This window comes from Branchiostoma floridae, chromosome 18, assembly GCF_000003815.2.
Source record: "Branchiostoma floridae strain S238N-H82 chromosome 18, Bfl_VNyyK, whole genome shotgun sequence".
NCBI lineage: Eukaryota > Metazoa > Chordata > Leptocardii > Amphioxiformes > Branchiostomatidae > Branchiostoma > Branchiostoma floridae.
This window is the reverse complement of record NC_049996.1, coordinates 13,662,078-13,689,506: the sequence shown is the minus strand read 5'-3', so window position 1 is coordinate 13,689,506 and position 27,429 is coordinate 13,662,078. Positions and strand designations below refer to the sequence as shown.

The 27,429-nt window shown below is 42.2% G+C and overlaps 1 protein-coding gene across 1 annotated transcript in view; it reads right to left on the bottom strand.

Annotated features, from left to right (window-relative positions):
- Nucleotides 1-194: 194 nt before the first annotated feature.
- LOC118406077 (matrix metalloproteinase-28-like) overlaps nt 195-27,429 on the bottom strand; it is a 33,238-nt gene continuing 6,003 nt past the window's right edge. The window contains exons 2-8 of the mRNA XM_035805938.1: nt 8,107-8,192; nt 7,227-7,351; nt 6,568-6,792; nt 5,734-5,997; nt 5,094-5,216; nt 4,177-4,350; nt 195-1,788 (exon numbers count right to left, since the gene is read on the bottom strand). Of these exons, the coding sequence (XP_035661831.1) occupies nt 1,391-1,788; nt 4,177-4,350; nt 5,094-5,216; nt 5,734-5,997; nt 6,568-6,792; nt 7,227-7,351; nt 8,107-8,192 (1,395 nt within the window). The 3' untranslated portion in view covers nt 195-1,390. The remainder of the gene's footprint in view (nt 1,789-4,176; nt 4,351-5,093; nt 5,217-5,733; nt 5,998-6,567; nt 6,793-7,226; nt 7,352-8,106; nt 8,193-27,429) is intronic.

Genomic DNA, 27,429 nt, shown 5'->3' with positions numbered 1-27,429 from the left:
TATAGATGGCATCCACCATTCGTATTCGATCAGATCACACCTAAGAGTGATGCTGCGTGAGAAACATAGTGTCTTTTATACCGCTACCGTCATTTTTCGTTTATACTCTGGGTATGAAAGACCAGTTTCTCCCAGGACACTTCAGTGTCACTGACGAAAGATGGAGGATGCGCATCTGAAACATCTGACCGTTTGCAAAATCATATCCAGTTGCATGAGTATCTCCTTTTTGGCTTATCTTATTACCTGGATGTCCAACCTTCATCAGCATATTCCTATTAAATGAGCCTCACCTTACCATACTAGACAAATAACATAGCAGAGTTAGTAGGAGATAGCTAACAGTACCATATATACGGTATGGTAGTTTAGAGCATGTTGGAATTTAATTCGACTCCAATTCGTGCACCAGGATACCGCGCTGGGTTCCACAGAAAACGAATTTTGAGGACGCCCCCCTCCCCCTTCTTCAGCATCTCATGCAACTCCCCGTAGGCGTACAGTATTATGGACCGATCCCAAAACCCCGCCCCCTATTCGATCATGGTTCTATTTCGAACACCTCCGTCAAAAATAGCCATTTCTGTCCAATGTGGCAGTTTTTGATGGAGGTGTTCGATATAGAATAGGGGGTTCTATTTGTTCGATATAGCGTTCGACAGGATCTGTCCATTAAAGCTTAATACACTTTTAGATGCTTATATACGATTCCAGCAGCATATTGGCAATAGATGCCCCCAACTTAACTATCAGAAGATTATTACTAATAAGGGGATATTTTATACATGAATTTCATTGATGCGAATACTTGGTAGTTTGACTAGCAGTAGAAGTCACGCAATGTCACTACACACGTTTGCAATGTACCACGCTTTGTAGGATGTATTCTAACTTATTGTATCAGCTGAACCATTCATAGAACAGCAGATGACGTGGTCAGTACATCATTAGGTCGACATTAGGCTACAGAACAGCTTTGGACTTCTTTCCAGTTGCCACTTGTAATGCAATTACAATATACAGTCATGTATCTCACATGCCTTGGCCAATATAAAAAAGTAAATTCATTTATGAATCCATCCTTATCCATTCAAGCCACCAATGTATTTTTTTTTTTTTGGATTTTCAACTTTATAATACGATACATTAATGTAAACATTAATCACAAAACACCAGTCAAGATGGCGGATCATTCAAGTTTGTTTGCGTTCAAGTTCAAAGCTGCATACAGCAAGGTCAACTGCTTCTGACTTCTTCATAGATTTTCAAACAAGGTTACTTATCGTAGATATCAATGTCATGAATGAATCTTCATCGCCATAAAAAATTGAAATGGTTCAAGATGAAGTTTTCTGATGATCTGTGATGAAGAATGACGTCATTTCCTGTTTTATAACTGTTTCCGCTCCCATGATGTCCCTCCACATCCGCTCCAGTACAGAGCCACAGGGCGTGGGTAGCACTTGGCGATGCTGCCTATCTCATCGTCATATCTCCAGTAGTAACCCTGTTTGAAAAAGAAAGTGTGTCTATTCTTCCACTGGAAAGCGGCGTCGATATTGTTGGGCAGTCCGGGGAAGAACTTCCGGATGAGTTTGGGATATCCCGGTTCTACCTTCCGGTTGAACTCGTTCCAAATGTAGAACTTGGATCGTTTGAAGACAACGATTTTGTGTTTGGGACCCCAGACGAACGCCGCGTCAGGACTTCTAGGCAAGCCGGTCTCGTTGTGGGAGATCGGAAAGTATTCATCCAAGATGCTGTCCTTGAATCTCCATATACGGTTACCTGGAAGAGAGAAAGATAACTCTTCTTAGTACAAATACCACTTCAAACATAATTCGTAACACCATATCAATTTCCTGGTTCTCGTACTCACCACTTAATTTTAGATCTTGAATAAAGTATGTACCATTTAGGTTTGAATCAAACCAAAATTTGTTGGCTCAAAATCAGCTACGAAAAGCCATTGTCTTCGTAGATGTTACAGTTTTGCCCATTTTTGAATGCATCAAAAGTTTATTGTTTAAAACGTTGACAAGACTGTTGGATCTCTGGCTCCTACAGTTACTGTAGCATTTAGGTCTGTTAAGGGATTTTTATTTCGATCGATGGCTTCATTATTTCTTGCAAATATCCTAGAACCTGTGAATTAGACTGGCTTACTTCTAGAACAGTCATATGTTGTTGAGCTAGCTGCAGGTGTTCGTTCTTCAGTATCAAAGTTCACCTTTGGCCAGACCCACTGACCCATACCTACCGCGTGGGTTTTCTCAGTAAACGTCACTAACACAATACAACAAAGGACAACAAATAATCTCAATACAACCCAGGGGATCAAGCTTTCCTTACAATTGTATGTCCGGAATAATACTCATACAATAGAACACGGTTAACTGAAACCACGTACTAAGTGGTATACCGGTACGTCAAGTTTAAAATAACATTTGAAGTAACAAGTATTGTTTGAGAGGGTAACTTTGATGTTGTTTCGGAAACAATTTGGTATTATTTTTGAAAACAGCCGATGCCATTTCGACACTAAGTACCTTGTATGTATGGCTAGCTTAAACAACATTAATACTGGTCCTTAGTTTGCAAAACCATGGACTTTTTTCTAAGAAGGAATTTACTGATTCTCAACAAAATTGGAGGTCTTTTTTAGTCGAATTCGGGTCCCTTTCATCGTGCATAACCATTGTTCAAGACGGGAAAAACGTCAGACTCTTCAAATTGATATCAGAGGACTAAATCAGAGGCAAAGACGGAGATTGTACACGCCCCCTCCTAGTACTTTAAACCAAAGCGCGGGACACCTGTGTCAAAGACTACACCAACCACTTGTGTGTGTTATACCGGTATGGAGGCGTTACGGTTCAGGGAAAGAACGCCGACGGTAAACCAAACTCACACGGGCGGAGCATTTTCGGTCAAGAGGGACCGGGCTCGCCACTACAGTTGGCATTTCTGTGGTATATATGGATATCAAAGTAAATAAACACCATCCTCCTCAAGCACTTCTACTTAACATCGATCCTCCTTTTTCAAAGAGATTTTTAACATGCATGTATGGCAAAAATACAATGGAAAAGGCACCTGCTATGTAGTTGAAATGACGTATAGCTTTTACGTTATTCGGAAAGTATGTCGACAATGTTTTGTCGTGTTGAATTGCCTTTTCGTTATGACGGAAGGATGTTTATGTATATTTTGTCTTGGCCTTAAGGGTGATACTTGTGTACACACAGACACTCTGACCTAAAATGACTCTTAAGTTAAGTTTAGATGTTTTAGTACTATCTGTAGCTAGTAGGCAGTATGGTAAGAAATGTTAGCGTTTAAAAATCAAATTACAGCCAAATCTGCTTAGTCACTTAGGGGACTAATAAAATCCAGTCTATCTGGACAGGTGGTCTCTAAAAGCAGGAAAAATGATCTAAAGGACCACCAAAAATGGGTCATATTTGCCAAATGGCTCCTACGCAGAGGGTGGCCACTTCTGAAGGTTTGATTAAATGCAGATTGTTTTTATAAAATATACATGTATGATTTACATGTAGGACTGTGTGTTGCAGATGTCGGTAATGAATGTCGAACTAAGACAAAGAAGTTTGCTGTATACATGTAGTAGGTTTGCTGTCCCCGTTTCTTCACCAAGACGGCAAGAGAGGGTTTAGTCTACCTAACGCTCGCCATCTTTCACCAACCTTCTCATCAGGCTTTTAAACATTGTCTCTAAGGCATTTTCTAAGTACAAAGCGTCTGTTTACCTAGTAGGTGTCCAATTGACTAATAACAGTTCACAGATCTGATTGGATTATGTAAGACACCACCGGCAATGTAGCTTACTCTGTTCCTTACGAGAAGAATAAACACCCCCTTCACAGGAATATAAAACTTCTGCAAAGGTTTGGCTTCTACTAATCTTTATAACAGATATGGGTTTTTCTAGTGTTCAACGTTGAGGGGATAGAGAATGGTAAATATGGAATATAACGTCGATGAAGGCTAGACACATCCAGGTAATAAGATTTGCCAAAAAGTACGTAGCTACTCAAGCAACTGGACTCCAAAATCACATCCAGTTTTTTGAGTAACTACTTTTTGCCCATAAGATGGGATATTTTCTACCCAATGCATTGATATGTTAGTAAAACTTAGCTCAAACTTTGTTACCTTTGAAAAAGTACGTCCTGCCGGTATATGCTGACGTCACGGCTGCGTTGATGTTGCCAGGGAGACCGGGCCAGCGGTGCCTTATAAGGAGCGGCATGGGCCGCCCGATCTCGTTCCCATCGTTCAGACGCCAGTAGTACAGGCCTCGCATGGCGTACGTTTTTCTGTCCGGACCTTTAACATCATGCACATGGTCATATGTGTTAATCCTTTACACGTTGTGTTTTTTTATGGGGGTGTATATATTCATAGATATGTCTTCCATCCAAGTTTAATACTAATTTGATACTAAAGAGATGGTATAAAGTGAAGATATCATGGAACATTCTGTCATATTCTGTTCATAGATATGTAACATTCTGACAGATTTTGTACATTGGCACATACCGTTCATTGAGCAGAAAATTATATATGCGTGGATAACTTGATTTGTGCTAGAAGGCGATATCAGGCACCTTCGACCCACTCCTGACATCACATTTTCAACGTGTGCGGTCAAAAATTTGTTGAGTAATTCTTCCTGTTGACCCTAATTTTTAAATCTCTGTGATATGTTTTCGACCAATACAATCAAGCAAATAAACTTTTATCGTGAATTCAAATGTTACAGTTACCTCGGAAGTACAAAAAAGATACTCATACTGCCATATATCTAATACTAAAATATGGCATTAAGTGAAGTTGAAATTAAACATCGTTAGCATAATTCTGTTTATAACTAATTACAGCTCATTGACTACAAAGATATATACATAATACATTTTTAGATAATTTCAAAAATCAGGAAGGCGGGAGGTGTCAACTTCCAGACACTTTTGACCAACTTCTGACGTCACTTCCGTAATGCACTATCGAAAAATTTCAAGGTAAGGTATTTCTTCTAGATAACCATAAAATTTAAAAACTCTGCAAGTTACCTCTGAAGATGGCGTCGTACGGCGCGGAGCACGTGTTGGGCCGTGTCTGTTTGGGAGCGCGGCCGGACCGGCGGGACGACTCCAGCATGTAGCGCACGTTCCACTCCAGCCGCGGACACGGGCCTAAGAAAACATATCAACTAGCTGTAACTTGTCTGACCATATTTCGCAATTAGACTGCCCCATTTTGAAATAAAATCCACACGAAAATTCCTGTCGCTAGGACATTCTACTCCCAAACATTGCCTACATCGAGACCTATATACTCATGACAAACAATACGACACAAGGGTCCTAAGGCGTCACCAAAAACCTTTGTGTCTACGTACCGTACACGGCCTGTCTGGCGTTTCTGTCCTCTGACTTATGTTTTTGATCCACTCGACGTCCGTGTACTAGATCCTTGTCAAAAGAATATTGCCAGGCAAAGGCAAACACAAGCAACACTGCGCCTACGGCACCGCTTCTTAGGCGTCGCCAAAAAAAAACTCCGTACCGTACATGGCCTGTATGGCGTTCCTATCCTCAGGCGGAAGCGCACTGATGGTCTTCATCCACTTGACGTCCATGCACTTGTGTCTCATGAGCGCGCCCCTATATACTAGAAGCATATACTAGAACCCTGGCTGAGTCTACGTACCGTACATGGCCTGTATGGCGTTCCTATCTTCTGGTGGTAGCGCGCTGATGGTCTTCATCCACTTGACGTCGGTGTACTTGGGTCTCATGAGCGCGCCCCAGGCGTCGGAGTGGCCCAGGCCCAGGCTGTGGCCCAGCTCGTGCGCCGCGATGATGTACAGGTCCTTGCGGGAGGTCGCCACGTAGTTGTCCAGGGCCCACGGCTCGTCGTCGTCAAAGTGGACGTCGCCGTCATGGGGGAAGAACGCGTGGGCGAACACTCCACCTAGTGGGTCAGAAGACACACTTAAGTCGTAATAACAACTCATTAATGCAAAACGTTTGTTAAAAGTAACATTACACATGTGTCTACTTCAGGCTAGAAACTGTCTCTAAATTCAGATAACTTATTGGGATGATATTTTTGAGACAGCTGTGGAACACGAAGGATCCCATCTCCTCTGTGACTTTAAGACGAAGGTAGTTTTCTTTTTGTCTATAAATGAGTACAAATTAGGAATGATTATGGTGGCCTGTCTTAAGGTTACTAGTACTTTCTTTCGTGGTCGTACAAGGGACAGTTTGGAACAAGTGTGTTTAATCTAACATCTATTTGATGTGCAGAATTTGCATGTTAAGTAAAGAATAAAGTGCTCTGGGCCCAAACCTATAGTGTCTTCTTCATGGAATTTAGGATCTAGATTTACGAGAAGTACCTCGATAGACGGGAAATTCAGTCAATCAATTTTACAAGGCAAATGAAAAAAAGCATGAAAGGTGGTTTCTCCAGGCTTGTGGTCTTTAAAAATGATGAGTTTGTCACGCTACCAAGTAGTTAGTAGTCCCAATGGCGTACCTTTCCCATCAAACGGGTACCCGTCGCTGTGGTCTCCGCGGGTGAACTTGACCATGATGTCGGCCTCCTCGTCCTCCTTAGCCTGGTAAAAGGACAGCGGCGAAGCGTCGCTCCACAGCTTGAGAGCGCGCGTGATGGTGTTCTGGACCCGGTACCGCTCGGCGTCGTCACCCTGGGGAGCGTTGATGATCCGGTACGTCAGGTGCTTCTTACCCCACTTGTTTCCTACAGGACGGGATACATATTGATTATGTTATAGCGTTTCTCTGATATCTCTTCCCCACTGGTGTTCGATTAGTCTGTGTGACTGTAACTGGCCCTCCCTCTAAGACGCCGGTCGAATATAAGCAATGAGGGAGAGAGCATGCACGTAGCAACTTCCTTTGGTACTGCAGTAGAGGTTCTGGTCTCACAAATACATATTAACAAATCAAGGCCTTCATCATTTCATATTATCGTCATTTCCATAAGCTACGACTTATACAACAAGTCGAACTCCTTTATTAATCCGTAGACCTTAATTGAAATACAAGTAAAACGAGCGATTATATCTATCGTTAATATGGTAGCGTGTCATAAAAGCTCATGAAAGTTTCAGTATACAAAGATTATGCCTACAAAATACGGTTTTAAGTCTACAATGTGACATGCTAACTTACCGTACATCGCGATCTGTCTGCGCTGCCGCCCGGGCTCGGTAGGTGCCAACGACCGGTCCACGGTGTAGTCAAACCCGCAGAAGGAGTCTTCATCGTCGTCTTCTTCTTTCTCAAGATCAGCGGTCCTGCAAGGGACATAGTCGTGTTCAGTATTACGACAAGAGTCAGAGGAACGTCTTGCGGGTTTGGTGGCCCAGCCATCTCTTATTGATAGAAGTAGCAATGTAACCACTGTAAATATACGTATCCTCATATTGCCCAAGCACTGATACACGTTTTCAACCCTTACAACTCAACACTCGACACATCTCTGTGGAAAATATGAGTCACAGATAGTGCCGATTTTCTACATATGTTGATGTCCTATTGCATGCCGTATTTAGTGTCTTGATACAGAAGGTATGTATACACAACGAAGCAAACATAAATACACAATGGTTACTGGTACTACCTAATGCGTAAATATATCATTTCCGTATCGTCTGAACGGTTCAGAGGGTCTTACACAGTAGCCTTGTTTTACTGTAGGGCATACTGTAAAGGAGAAAGATTCGCGGGGATCTAACTTCGTGGTAGGAAGTGTTCGAGGTGGATTTAAGTTCGCGATTGAAACTAACTGCAATGCATAATTTTACTTTTTTATTTGCTTTGGGACAGACGAGGACAATGTGGCACTGCACTCAAGCTAGTAACTTATATCACGGTGCCACATACGGCTTACAGACAGAAGGTATAGCAAGGATAGGATTTTACTTTGAAAGGGTGGTTTTTAAGTTCGCAGTGGATACGTCGCCGTGCAAAACGTAATATTTACTTAAAAGCCAGCGCGGACATTTCGCATTTTACAGTACGTATAAAATAAATTTGTCACTTTTATTACCCGGTAATCTGTCGTTCCTCCGTCCCGGCGTAGTCTGCCGGGTTCCCGTTACCTGGCGGCGCCGTCTGAGCGGAGGCTAATGGCACCTGGCGAGAGATGGGCAAAAACTCGCGTGAGAGGCTTGGATAGGAATTCCATAGCAGTGGCAAAGTGTCTAGTATGTCTACGACAAGGACTGTATCAATAACTATGTACAGGGAGAGATTATGTCCAAGCAGATGTTCATAACGTTCAAAAACTCGTGTAAAAGGCTTAAACAGAAATTCCTCACCAGTGGCGAAGTGTCTAGTATGTCTACGTCGAGGAATGTATCAACAGCTATATACATGGAAAGATTATGTTGAAGCAGATGTTAGAGGAACCATAACGTTCAAGAACTCGTGTGAGAGGCTTTGGTAGGAATTCCATAGCAGTGGCAAAATGTCTTGTATGCCTGGACTGAGGACTGTGTCAATAACTATGTACATGGAAAGATTATGTCCAAGCAGATGTTTGGATAGATCAAAACTTTTGACAAGTCGTGGTAGAGATTTAGACAGGAATTTTTCAGCAGTGGCGAAGTGTCTAGTATGTCTGTGCTGAGGACTGCATCAACAACTATGTACGGGCAAGATTATGTCAAAGCAGATGTTTGGTGGTATAATATCTTTTGAAAACGTGGTAGAGATTTGGACAGGAATTACACAGCGGTGGTGGAGTGCCTGGTACATCAGCGCTGAGGACAGTGTCAGCAACTATATACAGGAAGATTATGTCCAAGCAGATATTAGGGGAGATCATAACTAAACATAAAGTCGTGTTGAGGCTTGAATAGGAATTTCGTAGTATAGTGGCAAATTGTTTAGTATACTGAGGGTTTGATCCGATAATGTGATGTTTTGAGAACAATTGAAGCTAACCAAATAATTGAATGTAACAGACTCAGTCAGACTATAATCAAGAAATTTAAACCTACTTGATGTAATGTATTCCAGTATTGTGTATACCATGCCATCTAGCTCATTACGTCAGTATCACAAGCTATCCCAGATAATTGTATATTTGAGGAACCAAATGTCTTGGTTTCCTTTTCGGATGTCTTCCCAAGGAAAAGAAAACGAGTATCTCAACAATGAAGACTGAGACGGAACAAACTGTCTGTATCCGGGATTAAAAGTCAGCTGAGACGACTAGGTCATTCTAATGGCAAGGCTGATGGACATCACAGGACGGTCACTGCAAAACATGGTGTAGGCTTTATTTTACGTAAATAACGGTTACCCTAACTCTCTCTCTCTCTCTCTCTCTCTCTCTCTCTCTCTCTCTCTCTCTCTCTCTCTCTCTCTCTCTCTCTCTCTCTCTCTCTCTCTCTCTCTCTCTCTCTCTCTCTCTCTCTCTCTCTCTCTCTCTCTCTCTCTCTCTCTCTCTCTCTCTCTCTCTCTCTCTCTCTCTCTCTCTCACAGACAAAATTGATTGATAACGGTCTCTTTTGCCAGAGGTTTCCGTCTGGCCTTCAAGTACACCAAATGCCCCTCTGTTGTTTAACGTTGTCGCTGCACAAACTGTTCCTTGAAACTAGGGTAATCCATCAATTTCAACACACTCTGTATATTGTTGTCGTGCTTCGGGGTATAATATCGTTCCACACTATTAATAAACTAGACTTCGTCTCACAATGATTTTGACACTGGGCACAATTGACTCTCAGGGCACATTTTGACCCTGACCTCTCCCAATTAACACCCGAAGTTCGCAGCATGTCAGGCGACATCTGTAGGCCATACATGTGATCAAACAGCACCATACCACACGTGGGTCCCTCTTCTGCACCTCGGGCGAGTCTGGGCTTCCTTCTGCAGATGTTTCCAAGTCTTTCAATAACAAACATTGTTACTGCGGAGGTAACCTTGCAGGAAGTGCATGCTTGGGCGTGTAGCCTGTCACAAGACGTTATAACACTCGCAGGATATACGGACAAGGAGGTTCAAAACGAGTGACTGTATACAGCTGCCATATTTCGGGCCAAGGCTGTCTGTACATTATATCACATGCACCCTGCTTTTGAATGAATGCTTAGAGTGCCCAGTCTGAAGTTTAAGGGTATCATATAAGGAGGTTCAAAACGAGTGACTGTATACAGCTGCAGTTGTAATGCCCTATGTCGGGTCAAGGTTGTCTATGCAATATACCATCTGCAAGTTGCTTTGAATTTGTATGAACCTGTTTGACGAAAAACCGAGGGGTTCCGCAAGACGTTTGATTGGGGGTGGGGGTGGATCGTAGATAGATATAGCGTTCCTTTGTCTGTTTTCTCCTAGAACATAATTTTTATACCGCTTGTATATATATATACTTGTTTGTTTAATTGTATGTATGTATGTATGTATTCATGTTCATATACATATAAAGATATGCTTTAACAGCATAATTCAAGAAGCTATGGGTGATGGATTGATCAACTTGCCCCTTTGTCTGACTGCCCTGAGGTTGGGTCTTTTCCTTTGAATGAAATCATCATTATATGTTTGGGCCCTGTGCGCTTTCCTATATATAGTCGTTTTTAACACATGAACAAGGGCGCTGCGCCCTCTTGCGCTTCGGAAAAGATTCTGCTATAAAAAGTAGAAAACTCATTTTCCTTTTATACCATTTTGACCATCTGTTTGCATTCCATCGGCTGCCATCTCCGTTCTAGACAGATTCCTGCAGATAGTCGACAGATAGGGTTTCCTTGGATTCCTTCGATAACAAAGGTCCTCTGAGCAATTAACGACGTGACAAGTAAAATGCGGCAAGGCCACTTTCATGGCAAGATTTTGCGATGATGTAACACCCCCCCCCCTCACTACACTGTATCGGTGATGTGGTAATTCAGCATTATCTATTGTGATGATGTTACAATCTAAGCAATACTTTCAACGGAAACGATCATACATCTTTGCTTCATGAGTGGCATTTAAAGTTATCAACATTTCGCTAATTTTCGCCGGTTTTACGACAACAATTTGCTACATCAATCACGTAGTTGTATCAGGTTTGATATAAGTCAAAACATTAAAAGATGTTATCATACTTTGTAAGAGTGTCGGTACCGGTCTTCCATGGCTTAACGTTTCAAGTTCTCTTCAGTCCACAGTTTAACAGCTGTACATATGTATAATGCCCATTCAGGCCTGGCGATACAAACAACAAAGACAGCTATTCAGCGTAGATGTATCGCCTGGAGAGGCGGTTTGGTTCTTGTCTCGTCAAGCGGAGGAAATGTACGGGGAAGAGTGTAAGATAAGATCATCGTGCTTTAGCCATATTTGATGACTGACATAACACAAATAAGGACGCATTGTCAGGGTTGCAACCACTTTGTCTACTGGAATCATTAGGTGTCTTCAAATCACCGATCTTGCGTCCTTGGAAAACGAACTTAACACGACTTTCCTCAGTCTACCCAGCTGTAAAAATGGACACATGACTTCGGTTGGGGAGGTAAAAGGTGGTAGGGGCACTTGCGTGACTTTGCGAGCATGCCGCCCCCTCTCATTGTAAAGGTATATGGTGATGGTAGCCGACTAGCCGCATAGCCTTTTTAAGGCCATATGGGCAATGGGTTGGTGTAAACTCCGTGCCATAGTCGCGTAATTATGGGAAGGATTTTTATAGTATTCAACCTTAACTATATGTTGAACAACTCAAGAGTAGAGACTTTGCTAGACTGGTAGAGACTTGGTGCCCCCCTCCCACCCTATACCAATACCTGAATACCAACCGTTTCCTGTCCTATCACTATCACATTACGGGTCGCCCAAACATAAATAGCAGGTGAACCGCCGCTGTCAATATTATGATCGGCTCCCACTTTCCCTGGTTCACACCTAGTCAGTACTGCCCACTAACAGGACCACGTGTCCCCTATGTGAGGGTCTGCATGGGGGGTCCCGACAACGATTTACGCTGAATTCAGAAGAACCCCATACGCATTACGCTAAATCAAGGAAGGCAATTACGCTAAATTTTGTGGCCTCTCTACGAATTACGTAAATAAGATGGTTTTCCCGACGAATTACGAGAAATAAAAATAAGCTGCCTTACGGCTTACGTATAAGAGCATGCAGACCCCCCTCTGTGTGTGTAAAGCCCCGACCTCTGTGCTGTATAGGGTTTCCGGGGGTAAACAGTGGAGGAAAGAGGCTAAATACACAGCTGTACGACCTTCTGCTAAATGGACTCTCTCTTCGGACGTGTGTCTGAGTCCAGAACTGACAGACGTACTGCATGTTCTCTGTAATAATGTTCAATGGTGATAGAACCGTGCAAAAATAGAGCAGCCCTTTCTTGGCGACGCCTCAGGTGTGCAACATTTAGTATGAATCTGAATTTAGCTTCTTGATAGCATAAAATTGCATGAACTACAATGCAGGTAAGAGACTATTACCCTGAGTACATCTTTACGCTAATGACAATTGACTTCTTTCTCCTCAAAATTTTCTTCCAAATTCTTTCCCTACCTTTCGTATCATTATCACGTTTATTGTTTCCTTCTGGTACTTCGGCTACATTTTGTTCAGTCAATGACCAAAATATCGTCTGCAGCAATGAAAAAAATTCTAGTGACAGTTCCCCGCCATTATCTTCGATTCTTCATTTCAGTACCTAGTATAGACTCGGTCAAAGACCTAGAATGATCCAAATGTCGTCTGCATGAGTGTCACTGACAGCAGAGTGGCACTTTCCCGGCATTACCATCAGAGAGTCATTTTAGTACCTAGATCACAGTTTTCTCAAATGTCGACGATCCCAAAAATCTTCTGCAGTAGCAAAAGCTGACTGACAATTTCCCGCTATTCAAATTTACCTCAGTAGGTCTGCAGGGAAAATAAACTGAGTAACACTTTCCCGCCATTACCCTCAAAAGGTCCTTCCAGAGCCTAGACCACAGTTTGCTCGGTCAAAGACCAAGGATGTACCACATGTCGTCTGCAGTAAAAAAAAAGGCTGACTGATAATTTCCCACTAATTTACCTCAGCAGGTCTGCAGGAAAATAAAGCAGTGACACTTTCCAGCCATTACCCTCAAATGTTCCTTTCAGCAAATAGACTATGTATGTACAGTTTGTTCGGTCAAAGACCAAGGGCAAGGATGTTCCAAATGTCGTCTGCAGAAGAAAAGGCTGACGTATATAATTCCCCGTTAATTTACCTCAGCAGTTCTGCAGAAAAATAACACAGAGTAGCACTTTTCTCCTATTATCTCAAAGAGTCCTTATAGTACCTAGATTACAGTTTGCTCAGCTAATGATGTCCCAAATGTCGTCTGCAGGAAAAAAAGCTGTCTGATACATGTAGTCTCCCGCTATTTTACCTCAGTGGGATTGGATGAGTTACAAGGACTAACACACTGAGGGATGGTCTGCCATGCCCGAATACTATGCTCACAAAGAACCCCCAGGGCACAGATAAACGGTCTACAAACATCGTGCCAAGTGCCTTTGTGTGCGGACAGTGGCGAACTTGACCGTCGGCTTTGTCAGACGTGACCCCGGCATGCCTTGCGCGTTACCATGACGACAACCTGCTGAGTAAAGAGTTTTGCTGAGCGCCCATTCCTCATTAACTGGGAAAATTGGAGGTAGAAAATTGTAAAAAAATAGAGTTGTCCAAAACGCTTACCTGCTGGTATGAACTTGTTACCACTTATATCGACTATCTTTTGCTATTTTTGTCTGGTGCTAACACGCTTAATTTTGGAGATATTTGATTTTTAGTAGGCCATGTCATCTTTCCTACAATTTCGTAATAAAGAGCATATTACTACACAGAGAAATGTTCCAGCAAGTAATAGTGGATTAACAACAGCCAAATTAGCGAATTTTCCAACCCAAAACCTTCAATTTACACGCCAATGAGAAATATTTAACCGCCGTGTCATTTGTTTCGGAATAATCATCAAAATTACTAGCTATTAAGTTTGCTACATTTGTATAAAAGTAAATAAATGATATATTTTTTTTCTGATATGAAGACAAACCGTTTAATACTCCTTAATTTTCACCCTGTAGGATGGGATAAGAGCGATAGAATATATTTATGAAAATGGTTGGAAGCAGGCGATATCTATTCTACAGGTAAATGCCAATGAACTGTGGTAACGTAAATTACAGAATCTCTAACATTTGGAGGAAAGCCGAATAGTGTACATACTGGCTCTATTTGAACTGATCAGGTCATGTTCGTCTATAATGCTGGACCTCTTATCTTCATGTTGCTAACTCAGAGTAGCAAAAAACTGTATCTTTGTTATCCGGAATACCCGTATAATCTTGTTCGTCCTGTACCCACCCGGACTCTGCGGAAAGACACCCAAGATATGCAAGGTCTCTATCTTGGCGGGGTCTATTTAAATACATGCTAAGTAACAAAGGATTCACGCAATCACACGCTCTAGGTCAGAACCGCTTCGTCCTCGCGTCCTTTAATCAAGTCTTTGGGAATAGCAGGACATGATGCGATGGCAACATGCACCAGATGGACTGGGCCTTTCTAGCACAAGCTTTCGATATTGGAAAGACAACAAACTAAACACCAGTTATCGCACTTCTTATAAAACATTTCTTAATGTCAGGACAATCTTTGTTCGTGGAACAAACACAATGTCACATCAATACAGAATGAATGTGCTACCTAACAAAATGTCCATCCATACACCTTATATCGTGTGGTTCAATAATACCGGCAGAAAGAACTGTGTAATATGTGTATAACAAGGCTTTTGTTGATGAGCAAGGCTATAAACAACATTATCATATAGCCAGGCGCCGCGGACAAATCAGAAGGCCCCGTTCCACGTTGGTTATGACGCCGTAACACAAAGATCCAGGCCAGGCAGGTGGGTTTCGCTCCTCTGATTGGTCAGAATGAATCGACACCGGCACCGGTGTCGATTTGCATCGACACCTGCACCAGTGTCGATGCTCATAAGCCTTAAGCCTTTTGGCCGAACGGTTTGCACGTTCGATTTGTGATCCGGCTGCCCGGGTTCGGCGCGGGTTCGAATACCGGGAGTCGGGGTGTTGTTTCTTTCTGTTCTTACTCGCCCCTCGTATTTCTACATTCCTATGAGAAATGAAAAGTCCCAGCATCGTAAAATTCACTGAAACAGGAACATATAAACAGACTGCATTGTGACTCTATGGCAAGCCAAGCCCACCTACAGTAACATTACAGCAGATAATACGTCTTTGCTCTTGCTGAACATCCGATGACATGTTGAAGAAAAAAAATGGTAACGTAAATTATATGGTAACGTAAATTATATTTATGCTTTTAATGATAAATAAAATTTTAACAAACAGCTCTGGAAAGATTAACTCTGCAGGCAATTACTTATCTGGGAGCATTCTTTCCTATGAGTACAAAAGTAATGATCTTTCTATAATTCTAAGGGACTTATTATGGTAACGTAAATTATATCAAAAAAGTGACAAACGGCCTGAGATTGGCGGTTATAGTCATGTTTCCAACATTCGTGTTTTATGTGTTCTGTCATTTGTTTATTACGCAACACCACTGTTTAGCAGATAAAACAGTGAAAACATTATCGGAAAATGTCTTTTCGTAAGCGAATTACACCCAACAGAAGTTCGGTAACGTAAATTATACAAAAGTTGGCGACAAGAACAAAACGGCATCTGACGTAAAAAGGTCGTCTGCTGGACAAGTTCATCAACACGTGACAAGCCGGCCTAAGTGGTTGATGTAAATTATGACTGAAAATTTAAAGAACTAACGTCTTTTCATTATCAGAATGCCACGATATTCACCTTTATAGCATTTCCGACACGTGTTTTTAGCGTGTTTCTAAGCAAAACCTTACCCGGGACGACCAAAAGGCAACTAACAATGGTGGGAAAACATTGCTTAGCATATTACTATCATGTACTTGTAACGGAAAAGGGCAAAATACGTAGTCATTGTGTCTTTAAAGAAAACTGTGGCCCGCTGCTTATGTGCGACAGCAATTTGCCCCTTTAACGAGGAATGGGCGTGAGATGCATTAAGTAACATGAGCTTCAATTTTCTTGCCATTCTTGCACATTTCATAAACAGTAACGTTGAATCCCATGTTTTCTATGAATCAGGCTTAACGTGTGTTGACTGAAGAAGGATTCCTAAAACTAAAACCTTCCAAATTATAAGAATAAATCTCAAAATTAGACTACTTTCTCTTAGTTTAATCTCTTTCCTCTTTCCTATACAGAATGACATAGCATGTCCAATTAAACACTGTACAGAAGACAACGACCTTGCCCCATTCGGCCTTTCCACCAAATCCCAGAGGAATTTGACTATTTGTCTCAGTCTTTATGTCTGTAATTACGTTAAATTCTTATTATTATCCAATTGAGATCACGTCTGAATATAATCTCTTAAGACTTAAGAATGAACGTCGCCAAGAAAATAAGACGCTACAAACAACCTTAATTCCAAACTACGACCACTTTAAGACCGTCGAATATCTGAATAGACAGTACTGATAACACAGAACTTACGTAAAACATCAAACAAATTTTTGAGCCGCTGGGACACTTTGAAGTACGCGCAGCCAAAACAGTCCCCAGCCTCTGAAGTTTTTGTGAGGAAAGTTTACAGTAGATGACTTTAAGATTTGTTAAACATTTCTGCAGTCTTAAGTGGAAACACCTGTTGGCAGCAGTTTTTATACATACAATATTAGTACTACACTTGAAATAATACTTTAGACGGGTCCAGTAATAAGAGATATTAAAGAAGACTACTAATATAAAAACAATGTGATAACCCTTGGCCTATAAAGAGTACTTGCAAGCCCGTTTCAAGTTTTTAGTGTAGTCTCTATCAGACTCCTAAAGCTGCTGAAAAATACAACATAGATTGTTCAAATATGGTCAATTTGACTGACTGCATATGTCAGTATAGAGCTTTGTATTCTTTCATTTTTTCATCAATGTTAATTCTTATTTTAAGCTATATTAGCAAAGGGAGACTCAGGTTTACGTTACACACTATTTTCACTACTAGTATTTTCATAGTGTAGTCTCTTTCAGACTGCTAGAAAAGTACCAAATATTGGTCAAATATTGTAAAATTTACTGGCTACATATTTTACATAAATAAATGTTGATACGGAGCCTTATATTTGTTTCATTTCGCGCCAGCGTTTGCTCTTGATTTGACCTATAATAGCAAAACTGTTGCCAATAATTGTTGTGTTTTATTCACTTTGTTTTCTATGCTACTTACAAGGTAGCCTGGGTACCATCCGATTCTACCGGGGCTCCTTACACTCGCTAGCCTAAAATTATGAGGCTCTCTATTACACTTAAATCAAAGTAAGACATTACCTAACGCGAACTGTGGAGAGGTAGAGTGGGAGGGGGGCAGTTGAACTTGAAGAAGAGGAATGAACAAGTGTCAGGTGTTGAGTGATTTCCTGTGAAGACATTCCGGGACAGGGAACACATACCAAACCTACTTAAGTAGTAGAGAAAAGGACATTCTCAAAATGTACACCTGCTTGTGGTTAAACCGTCAACAATCGCCCCACTAGTACTACAGCTACAACTACAACTACACATTCACTCAGTAAGTACCATAACAATCGCTCAAAGTCAAGTATGTACTGTACAAACCAACTAAGGTAAACAGATAATGAATCATCCCAGACACGCTTGATCGCACAACGTCTGGTTTCTAAATATTCAGAATAATGTGATATCTTATCTTGAAATGGTAATAAAAATTGCTAATTTTTTATTTATGGAAGCAAGGGAGTTATAATATTATGCACATTTTGTAATGTTGAGGAGGACTCTTTACTTCGTACGTGGCACGTGTGTGAATGCGTTTGTCAGTCTGTATGTGCGTGTGTGTGTGTCTCTGTGTGTGTGTGTTTGTGTGTGTGTGTGCATGTCTGTCTGTCTATCTCTATAGGGGGCTTGTGGATGTGCTATAGTATGTGTGCGATGGGGGACGGCTCTGCACTACCTTCACACAAATGCACTTACAGGAAGGCGTGAGTCTGGGGGGAAAGAATCTTAAAATGTTTCTTTTATAAACAAAGAAACATCTTCAGTCACGACCACATCCCTGCCGTCATTAAGTGAGACTGTGTACAGTGATATCAGTCTGTGTTTATGTCCCAACTCCCCGGTACATAGGCAAGGCGGTAGGAACACAAGTGTACGCTCGCCAATGTTTTGGATAGAAACTTGGCAACGGAAGAAACAGCGTAGCACCAAGACCAATATTATGGTGCAAGAAGCAATTGACTGTGCATTGAGACATCTGTTAAGACTTGGCTTTTGTCCACTCAAAATTTTAAACTTAGCATGAAAGCTCATCTGTGTTGGATTTCTTTGCAAGGGGAGTGAAGAAGGTTGTGCACCTTCAAGCTCACCGTCCAACGTTAAACAGAGGCGGGGGCCGATATAGATTATCTGGCACCTACTACAACCCGTTGCTGCGGTCACGTGTTGCTGATGTAGCGTCCCCTTAAGCTGCAGCATATGTATGCGCTGTATATGTTTGTTTTATTGTATGAACTTAGAACCCTGGGCGACTAGCCCTAAATAGGGCTAAAGGGTATCGCAATAAAAGAAATAAATGAGGTAGAAGAGTCAATTCCGTGAACAAAGCTGACGGAGTTTACCGAAAGTCCTAACTCTCTCGTGTTCTGTATCTGTATCTGTATCTGTATCTATATAGCAGGTATAACCGCCGTTCGGCGTAACACACCAGCTTTGCAGGCACGCGGCGCGGCAGCAGCTGGTTATATTACACCAAACGACTCGTTACCCCTACGTTACCCCTAACTTTTGCACATCTATCTGCAAGCGTTCTTTAAAACTACCGAGAGAAGATGCCCCTACTGTTCTTGGTGATAACAAGTTCCACTCTACGATAGTTCTGGGAAAGTACGAATTTTTGAACACATCAATCCTTGGTTGGTAACTCTGGTATTTGAAGGCATGACTGTTTCTTGTTCTTTGTTTCTTGTGTTGAGTTGATACAAGGTTAAATTTTGTTTGATAATCAAACGTTTGACGTTATCATTTGGGATGAGGGGAGGGGGGCTGTTAGAGTGCGAACCGTCAGAAGGTCACAGGCCTTCTTGAAGAATTTGACATATCGTCGTTGGCAGTTTTGTAAGACAATCTGTGTTTGAGACGAAGAGATCACAGACGACTGACAGAAGGGGCACAAATGTGTGCTCCCGATGACCTTGATCCTAGAAAAGATTTCCCCTCCAGTCAGATATAAACAATGGTCGTTCTGTCGACAGAAACATGGAAATTCTTGACGGTGTTACTTATACTATTCACTGGGAGGTCACCATATGGAGGAAGGGGGGCAGTATCAATCATCTTTTGGGTTAAGACGACCCCCCTCCCCTCACTCTGAGGTACTTCAAACTTGAAGAACGGTCAATGAAGCCTCTTTTGACTAAGTTTTTTAAAACTTTTTTTGAAATCCTCTAAAATGTGCAAAGGCTAGGTGTGTCAGTGTAATATAACCAGCTGCTGCCACGAGGCGTGCCTGCGAAACTGGTGTGTTACGCCGAAGGGCGGTTTATATACCGGCGATATAGATACAGATACAGATACAGATACAGATACAGATACAGAAAATCACAGAAAACGCCATTTTAGAGGATTACATTCTATAAAAAAAACTGGCAGGGGGGTACCCACGGACCCCTAGAAACCCCGCGAGGATCACTAGTCCAAAACTCTACAAAAGAACCCCCCCCCCCCCCTACTAACTCCTGGCTACGGGTATAAACGTCACAGAGAGCCTGCTGAGTTTGAATAAAGAAGTCAAACCGTCAGCTGTTCCTTAAGATGTGTACTTGCGGGTGGTCTTTTCACGGAAGATTAAGCGATTGTTAAGACAGGAGCACAGAGGTGACAGAGTCTGACTGAGTAAGCGAAAACGGACATGCTCACATTAGAGGATGGGAGAGCAAACCGGCAACACCCCCTCCCCATTACCATCAGTATCGCGATCTTTGCACTGTCTACGTATACGGATAGATCAACCGCATACAAATAACGTATGTTAAAAATAATTTTTAAGACCAGATGACTTCATGTTTTGCTATGTTCCTTCATTCCAGTATTTGTATATACATAAAAGAAACATTTCATATTGCAAAGAGTCTTTGAAGCATTGTCAGGAAATACAATTATCGAAAGTAAGTTGAAAAGTCAATGCAATGCCAAGGTTGTCATATATTTTTCCACTGATAGCATGCATTCAATTGTGCTGGCAAATAAATATCATGTGTCAATTGTCATGTAAGTTTCTTTCTAAGGAGACCCTTAAAAACAGAACTTTCAAACACACAAAAAGAAAAAAGAAAGACCATCCCCATCAAAATATTAAAGTAAAATGGCGACGTAACTGAACATACAATCTTTCTCACTCTTCACACAACGTTAACAGACGTGCATGTACCAACGTAGGCACTCAGATGGAAAGACACGAGCCATAATTTATGCTCCCAAAGTTGAGCCGAAAGCCTTTGATCACGCTAATAGAATGGCTGACAAAGTATGACGGATGTATCCTGTGGAGGTAACCCGCCCAATGTTCCAGTGCCAAATTGATTGGTCACATCGAGGTCAGACTTCATCAACTGAAACCGTCCGATACAACATGGGCGACAATGGCGATATTCAATATAATCTAATCCAGTCTGCTATTTAATAAAGTGGATAGAAATGATATGTGCATATGAGAGTGATAGTGTATCGAGCCAGCTGAGTATGATTTAAGCTTACAGAGTTTTTGATTATGAAGAAAAACTTCGGCGGTAGCAGCTTGTGCGGTCAAACGGTCATTGAGTAAAACAGACCAATTTCAGATTCTAGGTGAAATATGGTTAGTTTAGATGCTATTATCCTAAAGTTAGTCACGGTGATCATCTTCCTGTCTTCGTGTTGTTTTCCCTTCAATAAGAGAGTTTAGAAGTGCATTTTTTCAACAAGTCTTGGCATGTGGTACAATCTGCACAATATAATATAATGACATTTCTCTTAGTGTTCTTGCATTAAGTTATTGTAAGTTACTGTATCCAAAATAATGTAATTGAAATTGTAGACATTTATGACTGTTTTGGGGCCATAGAAATCTAAGCGTTAAGAGCATATCCTTGATTAGCTATTAATAACAAATGTTTATCCATCACCCTTTCATAACCGTAACAAAAGTCGACCGAAATGTGACGTCATTGATAGACGGGCAAAAGATACTAGTAGTCCGATGAGGGATGGGATACATCTATGACGTCATAAATGGACGCCATGACAGTTGAAAGATGCCCCGCGCGTTGACAGATGGGATACATTTATGACGTCATAAATTGACGCCAATGACTTTGAGGCTTTGAGAATTTATTCAAAATTCATGACAGTTGAAAGATCTAAGCCTGTGCCGCCCCTCCCGTCCGACATTGCGCCCACTCAGTCGACGTGCGTTATTGACTCTCTAGAGCCCTTCAAACAGCGACTTGTGCTCGTTCACTCTCCCATAGCGTACACATTTCAGGGCACTATAAACAGGGCACAGTTTGTGAAACTTGCCGTGTAATAGGAGCACATAGGAAGGTAAGGGATGAGACCATTCTTAGGTGCAGTCTGAGAAGAGAAAGTCGAGATCTATCAGATTTATCGAGATTTATCGCCGCCCTATGCGCCATCAGGCGCGGGAAGGACTTTAACTTTAACTTTTAATGTGAATAGGGCCACTAGAAGCCATATGTACATGTACTACTGCCTCTACCACCAGCCCGGGCAGTCTGCCAAGCTAACACACGGCGGGCAGGTCAGGTTGGCATCTAGACAGTCTTTCATCCCGTGTCGCTGGGGAAATGATGGCAATATTCTCTTCGTGATTAAACTCAGCAAGATATCACACTTCGTAAAGTAGAACCAGACATCCAGAGTGTTATATTTGCAACATCTCCTGATCCCAGTGTAGAGCAATGTCACTGTCGATGCTTTGTACCATTTTTATTCAGTACAGTTGTCAGCGAGTAACGGCCGTTAAGAAATCCTTGTGACTTTGGCGCCTGAGAAGTTAATTTATATGGTGTGTTGACCACATTTATAGCCAGTGTTACTTTAGGTATCTTTATTAGCTGTCGTGTTTGATGCATTCAGAAGACTATAACTTCGTCTGTGCAGTTACTAGTTTAAACCTAGGGAAATTTGGCCATATATAAAGTAACAATTTCACGGCTTTATGATGTTTGGCATGTTGGTAGGTGTTGGCGAAAGGAAGAAACGATTAACGTATGTGTCCCCTGACGTCTTATCAATGCACTGCAGCAAGTCTTTCGATTTTCATATCAAGTATTCTGGATATTAATGTCATAGTCTGTATAGACTGACTGACAGAGAGATTCTGGGTATGGTCATGATTTTTCAAAGGTATTTAAATGAGTCTCGGGCAAGTGAAGAGACATAGGTTTGGTCCCCTAGCAGCTTGTTTGGAACTACAGTGGTCTATTTTCTAAGTAATTTTCCTCACAAAAAGTCACAATACAAATTGAAAAAAAAATTGAAAAGAAAATTATTCTATTTTTCAAACTTCAACCCCCGGTTTACAGTTAGTTCCACAATCAAATCGTCATTTCGAGTTATACCCTCACCCCTCCCAAAAAGGAAGATAGCAGTCTTAATAGGAGGTTATCTTCAAACAAGCCGTAACCCCTGACACACCCCAGGGCCTTAAGGAGTTATCATTGGCCCCACCTCTATCATCCTATTTATCTAGCACTTGACCGGGTTTGCCCATCAATTTCCATGGGAATGCCCGGCTGTCTTTGACCTAAATCCAGAAAACACAGCATCAGCGGATAGATATGTCCTCTCACGGTGGGGCCGAACCGGGCCAAATACGCCGTGCAGTTGACCTTCGAAGCTTGGACGTGTGATGTTAGCGATTTGGTGCGGTCAAATACGATGTTTTTAAATCGTGCGGTTGTAGCGGTTAAGCTAAGGGCACAACCCGCCGTACGTGCACATAAGTGCTGACTACGTGCCAAAACGTGGGCAATCTTTTGGGATCCGTATTAAAGTGGTAAGTACCGCCTCTGTACGAACTCGTAGGGAATCCGACGGAGTTTGGAACACGCAGACACGCCGTAGAACCTAGCGTGCAGGCAAAACTTTGTGTGCCATCGGACTGCGGATTCGCCCGTTTTTAATGGGGGTATAACAAAATTAAAAAGAAAGAAAACTAGACAAGAGAGACAAAACGTTTTTTCACTGTTTTGATTTTTTTTACATCATTTCAAGGAACATACCCCGCCGACAAACAAGCCACAATCGCACGACCAATATGACCAGATTCCAACATACAACAACCGACTGAATGAGTGGTGTTACTACGTGTGTGGGACTTAAGCCAGGACCGAACAGTACAAGGTTTCCTAATTGGAGGATTCGCCAACAACGAACAAAATGTACTTTCCTCGTTAAAAGAGATTCCTGCCAATACTCGAGTCTTCCGTGCCAATTGAGCTATTGCGGTCCACAAGTATTACCTTAATGCGGGCAAACTGATCGAGTTAAACAGTTGGGCTGCGTCCATGTGGCACGATCAGGACGAGACGGCCCGGGTGAAATTTGGGGTAACAAGGGGAATGGACTGGCGCGAGACTAAGTGGTAATAGATACAGCAGCACGGTGACAGACTGGGGAGGGATAAAAGTCCGCTCAGGCTGACCGCACGTCACGGGGGCTTGAGTTCTGGAGCAGTGTGCGGGCAGGAGGGGTTGTGTTCAGACGGTGTTGTGTCCATGGGTAGGCGTGAAGGCGCCGTGTCAAGAGACACAGAACAAACCCAAGAAAAGGTGCTTACTTATGAGATGGTACTCCTCAGGACTGAACTTGACCTACAACTTCAGATTGTAAAATCATTGCTACATTTCTCTAAACATCATTTCATAATATTTTCATTGTGCAACTCGTTGAACAAACCCAAGAAAAGGTGCTTACTTATGAGGTGGTACTCCTTAGTATTGAACTTGATCTACAACTTCAGATTGTAAAATCATTGCTACATTTCTCCAACTTTGTTTTCATTACATTTTCATTGTACAACTTGCAAGGATGACTAGTAGTACATTTGTACCTTATTTGGAGAAATGATATCATTACGTTATTTAATCATCATCATCAATGATCATCAATGGTACAGCGAATTTGGTGTTTGTTTATTTGCGTTGCATACCGAGTAAACCGCCTTATGGCGCGACACAACAAGTTTCAACTGAAGAGTGCAAGCTGTATATCCAAACAAATTTGTTCGATCATCTCACACTGTGTGGTTGGTTCATTTACGTGCTCGACGTGTGGCCCTCCTTAAACAAGGGACCTCCATTCAACGTTCTATTTTTTTTCTCAACTAGAAGCGTTTCTGGCTTCTCCGTGAATACTGGGGACGTACTTCACGGTTCAGCGTCTTGGAAGACTCTCCGGAATGCTAACAAGTTCACGGTTGAACACACTAACGACACTAAGACTTCTTTAACAGCGTTCCTCCGCAGATTGAGCTTGACCGACCCCTTACTACAAATGGCCTCTTTGTAGGTGGTTTTCCGTATGTTGTTTGAGAGGGATTTTTGGGAACTTTCTCAATTTGCTTCTGCCTTTTCAACTAACGGCACTTAGAACTCTTGTGCTCTTCTATCTAGACTGTGGGTGTAGTTATGACTTTTGAGGATTTCTTTCTCATTAGAAATACATGTATAGAAATATCTATTCAATATTCTATGGAAGATAAAGTTTAGCTGACGTTTTTAAGGTACATCAAAAGGACTTGTAAACTTGATTTATTTGCATTAAAGTATGTAAACTTTTTTTTCAAATACCTGTTTTGTTGAAAGTTTAGATAACTGATTGTCCCTGTGACAAATACAAGTCACAAGTCTCATTCAGGTAACGTGCATGCACTGAACAAAAGTGGAAATGCCATACAGATACTTTTGTGAAGCTACATTTATGTATACTGGATGGCTGTGAACGAAATGTAATATATCCTTTGTTTTACATACGTTGTGTTATACGTTGTGTCGCAGGCGTAGTCGCCCTTTCTTGACACTTCACACACTAATCATTCACTCATCCTTGCCGCATATCAGACTTCGCTGAGGCCGTCATCGTTCTCCAAGCTTTTCTGTCTGAAGCTGCTCGCTGCACTCCCTCCCATGTGCATCCTATCTCAGGAAGGTACTTATATGGAGGACACATGGATTTAGGTGGACGAGCTCATCTCTGTCATGCTGGACAGGAATTTGTGGCAATCCTGGTGTCACCTCTCAGGGCTCGAGGATGAACTCAGCTAAACTGTGTATTAATTGATTTTGAACTAGTTAAGCCACATAGGGCACCTTGCACCTGGTCATGGCACTATGCACTTGACTTTAAACTTGAACTTAGGCAACTCTACAATGTGTGAGTCTGAATACCTCCCCACGTGCAATCTCTCATCACGAGCTGCTCTATACCGACATGAAGCACATTCCCCACATGTTGTGCCTATTGAAGCTGTAAATGAGTGTAAGCTAGGGGATACTTCCGACGGGCCTTTGGGCGGGGTGAAGGGTTATATGCCTGTACCCTATCACACCTGCCGGGCAAGTCGGTACAGAGCCACGCTGGCTTATTACCCTTCGCAGATACAGTACTCTCATTGTGTACATCACAGATAAAGGCGTTTGTAAGACAAGATTTCAGGCTTAAACGCTTAAGAGACTATTAAAAGCTGGTCGAATGGTAAGGTACGAGTAAAAAAAATGCTTGTACTTTTCGTGGTTGCCAGAAAACAAAGTAGAATCACTTGCGCATGTAACGTTACATATTCCTTGACCCTTACTCTTGTCTTACTGTGTTTCATGGATAAGATTTCATGATCTTTTCTCTCTCTCTCCCCCTCTCTCTCTCTCTCTCTCTCTCTGGCTGTCTGGATGGATGGTCTTTCTCTACCCTCTCTCTATTTTTGTCTGGTAAATGTGGCAATGTTCTATCCCTTACTTCGAGACCTTGCTCATCATCATCAATACACTCTACGTTTCAGTTCAAATATCTCAAACAAACCGTTGGTTGAGTAGGTTTTGACTGACAGCCGGCTCGCACACCGCCCTCCCGTGACGGCTGCGTGTACGGGAACAAATCCGCACCCCCCCCCCCCCCGTCTCTTAGTCTAAAGTTGTCATCTGTAATCCCCCCCTCGGTTTCTTAGTCTAACGTTGTCTGTCTCTGTGTGTCTCTCGTTGTATTTCTCTGTTTCTCGCTCTCTGTCTGCCTCTCTATCTCTCTCTCTCTCTCTGTATCTCCCTCTGCCTCTATCTCTTTCTCTCTCTGTCTGGGGGTGGCTCTCTCTCTCTCTCTGTCTCTCGGTGGATTTCTCTGTTTCTCGCTCTCTGTCTGCCTCTCTATCTCTCTCTCTCTCTCTCTCTCTCTCTCTGGGGCTCTCTCTGTCTCTCTCTGTCTCTCTCTCTGACTCTGTCTCTCTGTCTCTCTCTGTCTGGCTCTCTGACTGTCTCTCCGTCTGTCTCTCTGTGTGTCTCTCTCTCCCTCTCTCTCTCTCCCTCTCTCTCTCTCTTTCTCTCTTTCTCTCTCTCCCCTCTCTCATTTTTGTTCTAACAAGCAAGCCATTGGTTGAGCAGGTTGGGATTGACAGCCGGCTCGTACGATGTGTACGGGAACAAATCCGCGTCACCTGGCGGGGGATGGAGTCAATCCCCCGGACGGAAGGCGGGAATTACCGCCCAGAGGAGCCGTGAAGAAATATTCACAAACATCAAACATAACCTCCCTCACCGAGGTAATAACATGGGGATCGTCCATTATATCCTTCTGGCTTAGCAACTCCGCCCTTCCAGATATTGTGATTGCTCTCCGTTCCACTGCGATTGCCCCCTCATGCCATTGTCTTTTTATGTTTAACTTATCTTTTATTTTCAATATTTTGATGACTTGCCTTGACAGAGCATACAAGGATATTACGTACGTACTTGTAGATACAGATATAAAACTACAATAGTCGCTTGTATGCTGGAGGCGGTGTCAAATAAGACGTATGATGTGAGAGCAGCTAGCCTTAATATTCCTACACAGCTTCGTGCTATACAAAAATAATGATACTAATAATGGAAGACTGATTTTTAATCATTTTTAACTGACAAGAGTGACATATGAAAAAAAGTCCTGCTGCGTATCTAATGCTTCTCCTCCAATGTCCAGATTGTGAGGATTTCTGAGACAGATGTCAGTGTGCCTGATTCCCAAACGTGATCGCCAT